Consider the following 15,998-nt stretch of genomic DNA (forward strand, 5'->3'; position numbering starts at 1 on the left):
CATTTTTCTATCATTCGTGGGTACATACAAGACCAGGTAGGATAAGTTATAGAAAGTTCCAAGTAATTACTGTCAAAACATATGCAACAAATTGTATTGTATCAAATAAACAAAACAACTTGTTGTACTGATTTTGAATAAATTGATAAAAAAAATCTAAAACTGTATAAAAAAATTATGATCAACGTATCTCTGAAGATTTGCCAAATTACTACAATTACACAATAGGGTAAGTGCGCCTAAGTTCGGCATGTCCCAGTAGTCGGCAGTTTTGAAATTTAAAGTTAAATAACTAAGAATAGAATTTACCAAATAATGAAATAATTGCAAAAAAAGTCAACTGTATTCTCTGCTCCGATCATTTATTACGAGAGAATAACGGTTTTCGTCAGTGAGTGTCTTCCAACGTGTGCTATAGAGCTTGTTGTAAAGAAAAAATTGGTGGTGGCGTCAACTTAAAAATCGATTTAAGTAAATGAAATTTAATACTTTTGGAATCAGAAATATTTTACAATAGTAGCTAATAATCTAAAGATTGTTTTATAACTAAAAAAATACAAATCAATGCCGACATTAGGGACAGAAAAAAGAGATTTGCCAGTAATCGGCAGGGGTTGCCGATTACCAGAAAAATATAATTTTTGACCAATTTCACCAAAATTTTTAGAAAGTATTAAAAAATAATCCAAAGACTACTGAAATAAAAAAATAGTTTTGAGTCGGCAGTTGCTTTTATTTGTGTTTTTTACCAACTTTTCTAAAAAAAGTAGGTTTTTAGATAGTGGGAGCATTTAAAAAAAAATTTTAGCTATCTAAAGGAAAAGGATAAATTTACAAATATACGCGAAAAAGAAGAAAGAAAAGAAATATATGTAGTTCTTGCAACGATAAACTTGACAGTGATACGGAAAACGATGCCCTCAAATACGTAGGACGTGATACCTGTCCGAAATGGTACTACGATGAAATTTTTGAATGAAAAAAACTCGTTAGTGAACACTGATACCTATGAACCTATGAATTATCTGATTTTATTCCTAATGATTAAGTTAAATAAAATGAATTTAAAACAGTACCAAGCTTAAAAGACAAATATTAGAATGGTACTTTTTTCTTTTTTATTTAATCTCATTTTTATTTTAATGGAAAATCCATACATTACCTTCAGTAACCATACTATTTATGATTTTCTACCTATATTTGGTTTAGAATGATAATTAAATAAAACACTATTTAAAAACAAAATTAATTTAAAAATCTGGATTAAACTGTGATTTATTAATTTAGCACTTTTTTACTGCTGGAAATAAAAAGAACATACAAAATAATATTTTCTTTACTGAAAAACAATATGCCGACTACTGGCAAAAAAAAACACTATTTTAGTAAAAATCTTGCCAAACAAAATTAATTTAAAAATCTGGATTAAACTGTGAATTATTAATTTAGCACTTTTTTACTGCTGGAAATAAAAAGATAAGCGACATCGACAGTTTAAAATAAAATTTGGCAACATTTAAGAAAAACGTTGGCAACACTCCCTTGTTATTGGCATAGAAGATAAAAATTTGTTTGTATTTTGAATTCTAATTTCGTCTCTTTCGGAAAAATAAAAACTTGAATAATTCCGATAGGAAGAGGGCATACCTCAGGGCTGTATTGCAGTAGTTTTGCGAAGCTTTTTTACCTCCTTATTCTACCACGGGTCTGGGGCTCATCATGGGCACGTTTTTAGCATAACAAACTTTTCTAACATTAAAACCAAACTTTTAAAAGGAAAAAATTATAATCGGCCCAATTACGGTTGCCGTTTTTATAGTCGTCGTCGACTTTATGTGCAAAATGGTATTACGGTAAGGCGTAGAAGCGACATCGACAGTTTAAAATATAAGTTGACAGCAATTAAAAAAAACGTTGGCAACACTCCCTTGTTATTGACAAAAGGGATAGAGATTTGTTTGTATTTTGAATTGTAACTTCGTCTCCTTTGGAAAAATAACAAGTTAAAAAGCAGTAAGTTCGGCCGGGCCGAACTTTTAATACCCTCCACCATTTGCAACGAATTTGGAAATTTTCAAAAAATAAAATCCTTAAAAAATTCTGTTAAAATTTTAAAAATACCGAATATAGCCGTTATTTTGGGGTCAATACGACGTGGACATACATAGGCATTGTTTGTCATAAGCCATTACCATATTCAAATTCGAAACTTGAAATAAACGGTGAATAATGTAGCTAAAATCATCAAAATACCGAATATAGGGAGGTACCGTTATATGGGGGCTATCCGAAGACCTGGACCCGCACAGACAATTTTCTGTCACAGACTGTAGTTCCCATATCGAACATCAAATACCAATTTTAAAACAATTCCGGTGAATAATGTCGCAATTTTCTGTCTTAGAGTGTAGTATCCATTTTGAACTTCAAATACCAAATTTGAAACAATTCCCCTGAATAATGTCGCTAAAATCATCAAAATACCGAATATAGGGAGGTACCGTTATATGGGGGCTATATGAAAACGTGGACCTACATGGCCCATTTACGAACTTAACCTGCCTACTGGAAAAATAAACATGTGTGCAAAATTTTAGCCACCTATCTCAATTTATTCGAAAGATAGCGTGATTACAACAGACAGACGGACAGACAGACAGACAGACAGACGGACATCGATAAATCGACTTAGAATTTTACGCTGATCAAGAATATATATACTTTGTTGGGTCTGATATGAGTATTTCGAGGAGTTACAAACGGAATGACAAAGTTAATATACCCTCCATAGTATGGTGGAGGGTATAAAAAATATAGTGAAAAATTTAATATTATAAATGCAGTGTAGAGTGCTAAGGCAGCAAACAAACATATTTGCATTGCTTGGCTCTTGATTGTGTTGTTCCAAACGTTTATACTGCCCTTTCAAGAGTACAATAGTTTCTTCTTTCCTTGATGACTTCTTACAATTGTTTTTTTCTGGACGATCGAGAAGCTTCAATAGTAGTTACATCAGTCTCGTCATCAGCATTGTCATTTCATGAAATATAACGTCTGTTACACTTATGTTTTCCATATTTTCTATTCCAATTGCACAACCTGGTGGATTCAGTAACTTTTGAAACAGCATTACTTTCGCGACAGACTCCTCAAAAGGCGATAAAGTCATTTGCTTATAAACACCACCTCCAGTGCTGCTGGCTTCACCCTTATTGTGCACAAGTTTTTTTTAGATTTAGGTCCCGGTCCGTCCCCCAAGAAAAAAATATTTTCCCAGAATCAGGGTAAAAATACCTACATCTGGGGAAAATTTCAAAAAAGCAAAGAGTTTTGACTAAACTATAGTTGTTCCAAACATACATTATTTTTAACATACTTTTTGCCAGCCATCGGAGACTCTAATCGGATGCCCGTTTACATTTAATTTTGTAGCAATGGATTCCCAATCTGATTTAGCATTAGCTGGAACATGACCTTTGGTAAACCTTTTTGCCAATTTTTTTTTTCCAATTCGAAAACCAAAATTTCAAACTGTTTTGCTGTTGTTATTTTGTTGGTCAAACATCAAATACAAAATGATTACAATATCAACGTCGACTAAAAAATACAATGTCGTCCCAATTTTTACGGCGACAGATATTCTCAAAAATCGACTTCACGTCCACTGTTGTATCGACAATGGTAATAGCAATAATTTGTCGCTATCGACAAAATACGACAATCCTTATATCATTACTGTCGCCTCGACTTAATTTTGCGACGACGACGACAACCGTAATAGGGCCGAATGATCCACAAATTTATATTTTCAGTTTAATATTTATTGCATGAGTTTCAAAGAAAGTTCAAATAAAAATATTTACACAGTTTTATTTGTGCCATTTTCTTTATTATGATTCTTTCGGCCTTGGTCTTCCCACGAACCACACTCCGTTATGTATTTGGCAGCCATGTTTCGAATCATGCGCATCCTGAAGGAATTCGCTGGATAAATACCAACTTTTTTAAGTAGTACCAGCTTTTCTTTAATACTACCAGCAAAGTTAGATTTTTCTGCTCCTCGGACAAAAGGTTCAATCAGATCTCGAACTTCAGCATTAGATTTATTCTTATGAATTGGAGTATATTGCTTAAATTCTACGACCAAATAGTATAATGTTGCAAACCTATACATTTGAGACGTGGGAGTTGAACCAAATGGTATTGCATCGTAAAATGACAATGCTTGATAACAGCACATTGCTGGTGGCAAATCAATCGCGATCGGTTTCATCACTTATATTATATTTATGAAGTACGGTCAAAGCCATACATGGAAAGGCAGATGCAATCCCTGACATTGTTATTATTGTTTCAGCATTGTTCGATCCTCGAACGCCGCCCTTAATGTCATATGTAGATATAAGGTATTCTAATTTTTTAAGTGTTTTTTTATCGCGTACATGTTTTTTAATTTTTATAATGTTAGGTCCTTCAGAAAAGAAAATTTTTAAAATTGCCTCTAAATCATCTTCAAAAGTTTTTGCATCTGCTGCTTTGGATTTTATTGTGTTATGTATTTCTATTAGATTATAATCCTGTTTTAAATCATCGAGTTCCAAATTAAGTATTAAGTTCGAGTTGTAATTGTCTTGCATTGAGGGGCTTGTCATTTTGATCCAGTTTTTTTTTTTACCTGAAACAATAGTGGAATAAAATATCGATATTATTTCTCAAGGTTTGAAGTGAAAAAGCGAATGTCTTAGGTTTAACGGCTTCACCTAAAATTCGACGCAGCGTACACAAATATTTAACTTCACCACTTGTACGTCCGTATTACACAAATACGTCAGGTCCATATCTTAAAATCTACGAAATGATAGTCTTAAAAACTGATGCTTTATTAAATTCAGATTTATTGTATTCATGGTACAAAAAGGAGGTAGAACAGCTTCGTAAAACTACAGAAATACAAGCCTGAGGCTATGCCCGCTTTCTGTCAGCCTCATTCAAAATTATATGCAACAAGTTCTTTCAATTTCATGGCTAAACTGATTAATAGCTTTAATGCGTGAACCGCAATCTACGTGTCTTCCGCGCCTTAGCTTTTATACCCTCCACCATAGTATGGAGGATATATTAAGTTTGTAACATCTCGAAATATACATTTTGACCCCACAAAGTATATATATTTTTGATCAGCATAAACTTCTGAGTCGATTTTGCAATGTCCGTCCGTCTGTGGAGCTTCTGAACGAAATGAAGTAAGTTGATAAAAATTTACTCAAATGTGTATTATGTCTGCAGGACTTTTGGTATTGAAAATGGGCCATGTAGGTCCACGTCTTCGTATAGCCCTCATATAACGGTACCTCCCGATATGCGGTATTTTGATGATTTTAGCGACATTATTTACCGGAACTATTTCAAATTTGGTATTTGAAGTTCGTAATGAATACTACAGCCTATGACAGAAAATTGTCTGTGCAGGTCCACGTTTTATAACCCCCAGACAGATTATTTTCAAGTTTCACGTTTGAATATTGTAATAGCTTATGACAAAAGTTGCCTATGCAGGTCCACGTCGTCGTATAGACCCTAATATACGGCTACATTCTGTATTTTTAAGATTTTAACAGAATTTTTAACAGATTTAATTTTTTTGAAAATTGCCAAATATGTACCAAAAGGTGGAGGTATTCAAAGTTCGCTCCGGCCGAACTTACAGCTTTTTTACTTCTTTATTGTACCATGATTGTATTATTAATTTATAATTTCAACACACACAAAAAGAAATTATTCAAGTGTCAATGTTGAAATTGTTCAACTTTGAAATTTCGTACACCCGACGTATTTTGGTAGCTGCCATATAAATACATGTGTTTTCCTTGGATGGTAAAAAACGTCGACTGAGTACGTCAAACTTTAGGTAACGTTGTTAAAATGTAATTTAAAATTTACAGTAAAAAATTTAATTTTTATTAACTTTATTTTTGGTTTGTGGTGGATTAAAAAATCATTGTTCTATGCAGTTCAGCATAGAAGGCGAAACAAGACTGTTGCTTTTCTCAAAAATATATCTCTGAAGACGACTGGCGATGACAGTTCGAATATAGATCGAATCTAAGCGAAATCATGATTGTAATCTTAATAAGCGTTTAATAACTAACCACAGTCCAAATTAAATAAATTGATACAAATTGTCTTTTATAAACAGAAAATGTTTAGTTTTAATTTGGGTTTTTGGTATTTTAGACTTCAGTGATTTATTTCATTTATTAGCCTTCAGTAATTTATTTCTAAAAAAATTATTATTTTTATTATAGAAACACATCCATGGTATTTATGATATATTCCAAAACTGAATGTAAAACTTTTTACTATGATAACCGGTTTTCTTCTTATGATAACAAAAAAAAATTACAAAACTTGTAGGTTATTGCCGGTTTTCCTACAGAGCATTTTTGATTTTAAAACATCCATCAAGATTTTTTAAACAAAACTTCGACAAATTCGTTTATCTGACAGGGTGACGTTTCTACTTGCAACGCCATCGGTTGTACTCTTTCAATTTTCTTCTTTTTGCAAATATTATAAAAGTCAATATAAACTGCCCCGACTTGATTGAATTGTTGAATAAACAATGATGCTGAGCAAAGTCGAAAGAAACAAATCACAGTTGTGATTGCTCACTTCAATTTACGTGATCGATCAACTCATGTTGGTGATGAAATCTAACCGTCTCAAACACGAGTGAAGTGATTTAAATTGAGTGTTAGACTCAAACTGATATGGAAACATATCATTTCACTCAGATCAAACCGAACCACTGCATTAATATGTAAGAAACCTAGTTTTATTGAATTATTGGTACTCATTGCAGACTTCTGGTCCGCATTATTTAAAACCAATCATATGCAGGCTGATTGGTATTGAAAAAGTGCGATATGGGTTCACGTTTGGGTACAGGCCCCATATAACGGGTAAAACTTGGCAATTGGGGCTCTCGGTTCTCTCCTTGCAAAAAATGTTTGGTTCAGGGCACTAATTGTATGACACGGTACATTACGATTTTCGGCATTTATTCCAAGATAAATGGTAAAAGCATATCTTCGTCTATGTAAACAGACCTTATAATTGCAACACTGATTTTAATAAGATATTCAAATGTCTAAAATTGGGGCCCAGGTGCGTGGTTGGGATATTCGTTTTAGAAGGGTACGAAAAGTATTAAATATGGTACCGTTTGTATTGAGTGAACGGATAGAGCTACGATTCTAAAATAAGTCATTGGCCCATTGTAGCACAGATGTGTTTCAAGGAAATTCGAGCTTTAAGTGTACAAAGAGTTCTAAAAGGTGCTAATTTGGTACCAGTACATAAGGGTACATAAGCAACTTGGCATTATGGCTAGGCATATTAATGTAAAATCATAAGGGGAGCCGATTTGAGTGCGGCTCTGGCATCCCTATATGATATGACACAAACTATGCCACGCGAAGACTTCAAGCTGCTTGTGAACCAACCCCTTTAGCGCCAGAGTCATTGGAAAAGTGCATAAGCTTATTGTCTCCTTTTAATATTATATTGTAAAATATTTAACAGAATATTGATTTCTTTTATGAATTCCTTAACATCTTCATCATCATATGTGAATGATACTCTGTTATAATTGAAGTGTTAAATTTTATGTCAGTTGGTGTGTAGGCATAAAATGAAATATTTTGTTCTTTTAAATATCTCATATAATTATATTTATCATAATTGCTCCGCTTCTGTTTTGTTCAGCTATAGCATTTCCTATTAACGTTTTTGATTTCGCTCTTTAAAGTCATTGTTTATTTTTTTTTTTCACTGCATACAGTTCTTTTAGGCGCATACATATTTTTTTCTTTAAATTCTTCCATTTGTTCTTCAGTAGAAACAATGTTTTCTTTTTCTTTTAATTTCCAATGTTTTAAAACTATCATAGTCAACGGCTGCACATATTTTCTCTCATTGTGTGTGTGTATGTCACCAGCATTATCGCTTGGACCAGACTTTGTTAAGTGCCTCGTATACGGTCAAAATGCATGACATGACATGTATTTTGGGGTGCTAGGAAAATGTTTATATGTGCGTCACATCCACGATGCATGAAATAAAATTAGATTTTTTACGTCTTCTCGTGTATGAAGTATATGCATATTCTCATTTTTGTCGTCTTTTCAAAGCGAATGGGTGTAAAGAAATGTCGGATACAACGGGGAAAAAATGTTATTGGAAGTTTACAGATCGTTGCCAGCACTTTGGGATGCAAAATGTAATGTAAATGTAAAATATAGCAACCGCCAAAACTGATTCGTCCTTTATCGATATTGTCTGTACAGTACGAAATCAAAAGCAAAATGAATGCATTAACCATGTGCGCTGAAAGCTTCATACCAGAGGGCTTCAACGAGAATGAAAAAATTCAATCATACTCGGTTTCTTACATGATTTTTATTGATGCAGTCTTTTGGTTTAATCTGAATGAAATAATCGTTTTCGTATCGGATCGAATCGAATCGACTCGAGCGCTCAGTTTGAATCACTTTAATCACAATCAAACATTAGTGTTCGGGGGCGTTTGATGTGTTCATTGAATTGAAGTGAGCAATCACAAGTGGGATTTTTTGTTTCAATGGAGTTCGGTCAGCATCATTGTTTATTCAACCATTCAATCAAGTTGAGACCGTTTATTTTGAATTTTATAATATTTGAAATGGAAGAATATTGTGATGGTGCGACCGAAATTGTTGCAAGTAGAAACTACACACTGTGTAGATAAACGAAAAGGCCGAACTGATATTGTAAAATAAATAAAAATATTTAAACATTTTTTGCTTACTAAATACCATTGAAGTATTTCTTTATTAAAAATATTAATTTTGTTTTTTAAAAATAAGTCCTTAGTAAAATTACAGTCATGATTTCGCTCAGATTCGAACATTTGTGTTATAATCAAATCAAATCACTCACTTAACTAGGATGAATGAAACCGATCAGACTCATCATAGATGATCGAACGTTATGACAACTCAACATAAGTTCGTATACAAATGTGAGCTGTTTGATTTCGAACACAAAGCCTCATGTTCGCTTGCAATTTTTTCGTTTCACATGAGCAACTCGAATAAGCACGTTACATATGACCGACAGTTTGTGTTTGATTCTGTTCTCCCTCTGCTTCATACACACGTACAAAATTTTGATTCCATGCATTTTGACCGTGTCGGGGCAATTAAGGTTTTCCGTTATTGGCGTTTGAAGCAATTATTAATTTATTTATTATTTTTATTGATATTATTTATTTGTATTTATTTATTTATCTTTTTTTAATATGAGAGTAATCAGCTATTACTTTTTTCAAAAATCTTGCATAAAGGCCCCTTTTCGGCTCTTTGGGGGTTTTATAAACAATCCGGGAACAAAAAATCGATAATTGACTATAACTTCCGAACTTGGATAGTTATTTTCATAAGCTTTCCAACGATACCTATATTGTCTATTTCGGGTAATTGAATCCGGGTCTAGTCGGGGTCTTGAACCCAAACTTTTGGATCAAAAATCTGGGATCCCGTCCCCAAAAAAAAAAATAATTTCTTGGGATCGGGCAAAAATGCCTACCACTGGAAAATATTTCGAAAAGATTGAAGAGTTTTTACTTAACTAGAGTTAAGTCAAACTCACTTAAGGTATAATGTGTAAACTCCAAACTTGGTTTCAAATAAAACGAAAATACCAACAATTAGTGAAGGTTTACGAAGAGCACTTAAATATGAACACAAGATTTGCGATTCGGTAAACGCGACTACTTGCTACAAAAGATGAAACTGTATAGAAGCTTCTACTTATTCAACTTGAATGCGCTATTTTGTATTTTGTCTTAAACGGGAAACTACCGATTTCATTTACTTCAGATAAGAATGATAGCCTACGTTATGTCAGCAACGTTGCTAACTATCCATAACATCGATTTTTTTCCAAAACTACAGGGTAACGCAGAGAAGCGTAATTCACATTATTACTTTTTCATCTGTGCGACAATTTATAAAATTATGAATGAAAATGCCCAAAAAATCAAAAAAAAAATAAATGTAATCTACAAGTTTTGCAATTTCATCCGATATCATCGGTTATCGTAGTAAAAACTCATGCAGTTCTGGAACAGAACAGACCAAATAACAATAAAGCTTGCTTTTCCAACAGAACATTAAACAGAAAAATGTTTTTACTACTTTCTTTTACGTTGCCGTTCATTTACTGTTTGAGATGACCTAGTACTGTTTAATGCCATATAAAACGTCCAAAAATGTAAATTGAAAATAATTTATAAAAATTATAAATTACAAATACTTTTGTCATATATTTGCTCTGTTCCACATTTTATTCGATATCATAAAGGGAAATCCAAATCAGTTGATAGAACAAACTCCAATTTTCTCATATCTCACCGGTGTTTAGGACAATAATTGGGCTCTGAAACGTACAAAAAATTGCAAATGCCAAAATATAGAAACATAGGAGCATTTTCGCATATTTATGATATCGAAAAAAAATGCAAAAACGGTTGTTTCTTGCAGGTTCTGGAACAGAACAAATGTATATTAAATAGGCGGTGTCATGGTAGAATTACAAGGTAACCCTTTCAGGCCAGCTGGTATCAATTTGATATGTCAAAAAATTGTTGTAATTTGAATTCGCCTTCATTTACACATAAGAAAATTGTTGCATGATTTCAAACTTTAACAATGCTATTGATAGAAAATCGAGATTTTACGTTTTTATAGAGTATGAGGGAAAAAGTGTATATTCAACATATGGTAGGCATAGGTAATATGGAGATCTAAAATTCGTGGATATTTGAAATAAGTGAAACAGGGAATCAATTTTATTTAGGAAATAAACCGATACATGGAATTTCATCATCTTATTTGTACGGATTTTCAACTATGTTATACACTATAGGGCTTCAACAGTGAAAGGTGAATGATTCCAAAGCATATTGGATTGGTTTGGGGAACAAAATATTGGCAATTTTTGGGGTGTGATTAAATATTGAGATAATTTTTTATTTCAAATTGTTCGAATGTATTAAAGTTATCTATGCTTAAAAGACTTCCTGTCTGCTATACATTTCATAGCTGAGCAAATAATATGCCTGGACTCACAGTAGACTCAGCCCCCCTGTATCTTCTGCAATCTTTGATCCAAATCTTAAGTAAGCCTGAGGAGTAAATATACCCTAAAGTACCTTTTAGGTAGCATGTCACTACAGCGAGAAAGCTGACGATGTAGCAAAAGAAAAAAGGGTACACCCCAGAACCACCACAAAACCTAATTTTAAAGCATCAAAAATAATTTTCCGGATATTTTCTTGTAAAGAACATTATCGCTGTTGAATATGAAATCAACGTTGCCAACGTTACCAAGACTGCATGCTGTGTAAGGATGATGAAGAGATAACAACGATTGGACATCTATTATCGCAAATGTCCTTCGTTGGCGCCCTAGAGACTACAATCACTCCATTTCCAGTCTATGTGATTTTCAAAAATGTTGTATTGAACGTGCTATAATCAAACCAAGATGCAGCGGCTTCAGCATTACTTTCAATCGATGTTGGAAGTTTTGAATATTTGCTTTTGTAATAGAAAAAACAACAATTTTGAAAATTTTTAATTTAATATTTTGATTGGAAAAATAATTTGCCCCAAATTTTGTACTTCAAATCAATTCGCCCTGACTACAACTTTGACATATCAAGTTTCCAAAAAAGTTGCTTTGTTGTAATTTTCGCCTATGTTGCTACCTGGTATTTCTACCATGGGCGGTGTCATCGGCATATACTAAAATCTGGTGAAATAATAAGAATTGTATGGTTTTTCTCTTTTTGCATTTCTTTATCTCGTTGTGTTCCCTTGCCTTGTCCCTATAAGACCGTCGATGACATTAATTAACACGTTTTCGATTTGTGACATGACATTTTATTTATTTTGTAATTAATACTATAATACAAAAATATTTAATTTTAGATCAACATAAAAACAGGAATAGTTAAATTTATGTTGTACAAGTACAATTATTGGGCAGAATGATAGTTTGCATTAGAACTAGGCGAGGAAATAAGTTGAGTTAACCTAAGACAATTTTGGCTTCTTTTCCCTGTACAATGATTTTTTGCCCATTAAAAAGACAAAACTCTCGTTTTACATATGCGAACAATAAATCGGTAACTAGGAATATCTGCAAAATAAAATAACATATTAGCACTCTCCTCTTGTATTTAAAAAAGGAAAAATTTACCTGTCCAGTAGAAAATGCTAAGGTTGCACCAAAATAGAAATTAGCATTAGCAGACCCTGAATAAATCCACAGATGCCATAGAGCTGGTAGCATGCACAGTGATACCACAAAGAAACAAAATACAATGAAATTGTGTACCATAACTGTAAAAAAATTAGGTTAATAAACATTGCTATCAAATAAATAAAACAGAATAATTTACATTTCCATGAGCGTTTCCATAGAGGCAATAGTGCTAAATAGAAAGCAACATCACCAACACAAGGATAAGCTCTAAATATCGACATTAGTCCAATCAATATTGTAGCCAAAAGTATTGGCTCTTTGCGTAGTTTTAAAGACAAAGGTACTAAATACAAGACTGTTGCATTCATTTGGAATGTTATTAAAAACATTGTGCGAAAATGTTCAAACATTTCAGTAAAGAAATACCAGAATAATCCAATATTTGGTTGTAAATCCCGATAGAAGAATCTGAAAAAGACAATTATGTTAAAAGTATACTTACATGATCAACTATATTATGTCGGAAAGAATATGTTTTCTATTGCATAAAAAAACTAAAAAATTGGTTTAAAATTTTACAAAACAATCTGATGTTCTTGTAATATTCACATACATGTTTATATCAAGAACATATATGGAGAGGGTAGATGGCGTTTTTTTTTTTTTCAATTCCTAGACCCACTATTTGGTGTACTGATAGACTGCTGAAAAAGAGGCACTATTTTTAAAAATTTTGCATCGACAAAAAATAGATTGAAAAGTTTCTCTCTAGCGAAAATACAATACAACAATTTCAACATTGGGAATTGAAGATTCTTTGGGTGTTCATAATAGACACATATGACATTTGGGTAAATTCTGAATATTAACATTTTTCACAACGTTAATAGTTGTTAGATTTTAAGACATGGACCTGGCGTATTTGGGTAATATGGACGCACGAAACATTTTACAATAGTGGGGATCGGCAACATGTTATATTTATGCTAAAGCAAATAATTCGGTATCTCTCTTTGGGTATCTATTTATGAATTCTATATTTATATTTATGCTAAAGCAAATAATTCGGTATCTCTCTTTGGGTATCTATTTATGAATTCTATTCTACCATCACCGCCTGCAGATAGCTGATAATAAAGTATTTAATAGATTTTAAGTTTAATATGCCTCGTTTACTTACATAAATCCCAGCGTTCCATCAATGAAATTCCAACTTTCATCTCCCATCAATGAGTAGTTCAATCGAAAAAGCGCAAAGCTTAGGACAATAAAAGGTACGATAACATGCAAAATAGTTTTTAATTTTCCATTCTTGTTGAAGACAAGAACTGCTGGTGCTAGCAATATCACAGGATACAAGTTACGGTGTGACTCAATCACAGCAGCAAACAGAAACATAAGCAGATGATGATCTATCAAACCGTATAAAGCCAAAGAAAGTAACAAATTACTAAAAACGGTCGATGTCAAGCCGGCAGAATTGAAAATGGACAATGGATTAAAAAGGTATGCCATTAATACCAGAAATGGTATGGTACTCTCATCGCTCTGATGATACTGCAACTCCTCAGTATCTTTTGCATAATGTACTAATTCTGCACATTGCACCGTAAGTTTTCTGCGTACAAACACTTTACTAGCTTTGTAAAGAACGCATGCAGTACAAATGTCTATAAGAACATATAAAAATGGCAGCCAATGTTTCAAGTATTCTGCAGCAAATGTAAGAAACCAAAGTACAACAGGAATTTCATGAACCATGTCTCCATCGTATGGATTGACTCCTTGCTTGAGGAGATAAACGCCTTCATTTACTGAAAAATAAAAAACACGGTTAATCTGAACGCCCGGTAGAAACATGCATACACACCTCTTTTGAATGAATTTAGTGGCGTAGCAATCTCAACGCGATTTCCTAGTATATGAACCCATTCGCTGGTGCATAAATACAAACGTATGGCTGCTCCTAATATTAGCCATTTTATGATATGTTTGTCCATATTTTATTTATTTTTCTTTTTAGATTTTTTTCGTTTCACAGGATAAACAAAAGTTACAAAGATATGGACAGCTGATTTGATATCGATTGCTCAACTTTTATCGATATGAGTCGCAATTGAACGCAACAAACCGTCTGATTACATATTAGGCCTGTCTAGTCGTTTACAATTGTCTTGTTTATTGCAAATCATGGTAGAAGAATTCATCGTTGTTTCGCTTGGAAAATTTTAAAGTGTGTTTATAAATGTTTTCTTATACGACACAAATGGGAGTTGTTGTGATATGCAGTTTGCAAAAATTTTTAGAAATTTCAAAAACTTTTCATTCAAAGATTTCAATGATCCAGTAGCTATGTCAATGCGACTACCTGTATTCTTCTACCGTATATACCACCACAGTAATTGTAGTTCCATTCATGGTACAATGAATTCAAGGTAGGGCAGAACTACCATATGATTTAAATTTTTTTATTTTTCTGGCTTAATATGTCAACTTCATTTGCTTATGTGTGTGTTTTCTTTTCAATAATAAAAAAATGTTCAGAAAATATTCAAATTCGGGTGTTTTCAAAATGCTTATTGCAACGAATGCATCGACAAAATTTACAGTTTTTGTCGCGAAATAAACTAAAAGATATATAGAACATGATATTCAAAAGAAATTTTGACCATTCATTCAGTTTTCGCGGTTTTAAATTATTTATTCAAAATCAATGCAACAATTGTTTGCTTTTTTATTGTTTTGATAGTAATTCTGACATTACAAGCCAAACAGGTAGACCTCTATACTTGCAATTTTTTCAAAGTTGACCTACCTTCTCTTCATTGTACCATGGTTCCATTGATATTTTGTTGTAAAGGATATATTTAATATTAGACTTTTGGAAGACATATTTACATTCATAGAACGCGTTAATAAAATTGTTAATTCTTTAGATTATAATTCGTTTACAGTTAACCGGATTTTATAAGCCCTTTGGCAAAGGCATAAAACTATGAAGATTGGACAAAAAGCATATTGCCGTTAAATGTCTGGAACAGCTAATAAATGGCCGACGACATGAAAATAATGCATTTCAAATATTAAGGAAATATGTTATACCGAAATCACAGAAAATGTCGGCGAAAAGCATCATATATGATAGATATCGTGTCAACAATATATTTCAGAGCATTTCCTTTCACATTGAACCGACAAATTTCGGCGAAAATATTATAAAAGTGTCAGCTCTGTTAAATTATAACATACGGGCATGTGGCAAACTCATATTGGAATCGTTTGAATTCCGTCATTCAAAATCGTTCGTTTTTGTTTTGGCTCTTCAGATTTCGTACGATTTGTTGAACTACGAATTCAGTGTAGATATGGCAACATTAAATATTCAATATGGTAACATTAGGGGGAATGAATGAGGAATCAAAACAAAACACATGATTAGAAAACATTGTAGAAGTGTAAAATGCGAAAAATATTCTGTTAAAAAGATTTTTTTGTGCAAAAAGAAACATTGCGTAATACCACATTGTTATTTTTTCACAGAGGAATAATCTTTGTTTGCAGAAAAAAGTGGCTTTCAAGAAAAAAATGATATGGCAACACTTTGTTAACAATTGGATTCGCCAATTGAGAAACCAGTAATATTTGCTAATTATTTTAAATAAAAAGATAAAAATTGTAAATTTAAT

The 15,998-nt window shown here is 32.6% G+C and overlaps 1 protein-coding gene and 1 long non-coding RNA gene across 2 annotated transcripts in view; both read right to left on the minus strand.

Moving 5' to 3' along the window:
* The window catches only part of LOC131805045 (uncharacterized), a 43,912-nt gene extending 33,927 nt beyond the window's left edge, over positions 1-9,985 (minus strand). The window contains exon 1 of the long non-coding RNA XR_009343485.1: positions 9,691-9,985. This is a non-coding gene — a long non-coding RNA (uncharacterized LOC131805045). The remainder of the gene's footprint in view (positions 1-9,690) is intronic.
* A 1,979-nt stretch (positions 9,986-11,964) lies between these two features.
* Positions 11,965-14,406, minus strand: LOC101898134 (phosphatidylinositol glycan anchor biosynthesis class U protein). The gene is made up of 5 exons (XM_011293035.3): positions 14,183-14,406; positions 13,493-14,126; positions 12,509-12,780; positions 12,307-12,449; positions 11,965-12,246 (listed from the first exon to the last, which is right to left on the minus strand). Exons 1-5 carry the CDS (start codon positions 14,310-14,312, stop codon positions 12,136-12,138), a joined length of 1,290 nt encoding a protein of 429 aa, XP_011291337.2. The 5' UTR covers positions 14,313-14,406; the 3' UTR covers positions 11,965-12,135.
* Between the last annotated feature and the right edge of the window lie 1,592 nt (positions 14,407-15,998).

The sequence above is a fragment of the Musca domestica genome, unplaced genomic scaffold (genome assembly GCF_030504385.1).
Source record: "Musca domestica strain aabys unplaced genomic scaffold, Musca_domestica.polishedcontigs.V.1.1 5, whole genome shotgun sequence".
NCBI lineage: Eukaryota > Metazoa > Arthropoda > Insecta > Diptera > Muscidae > Musca > Musca domestica.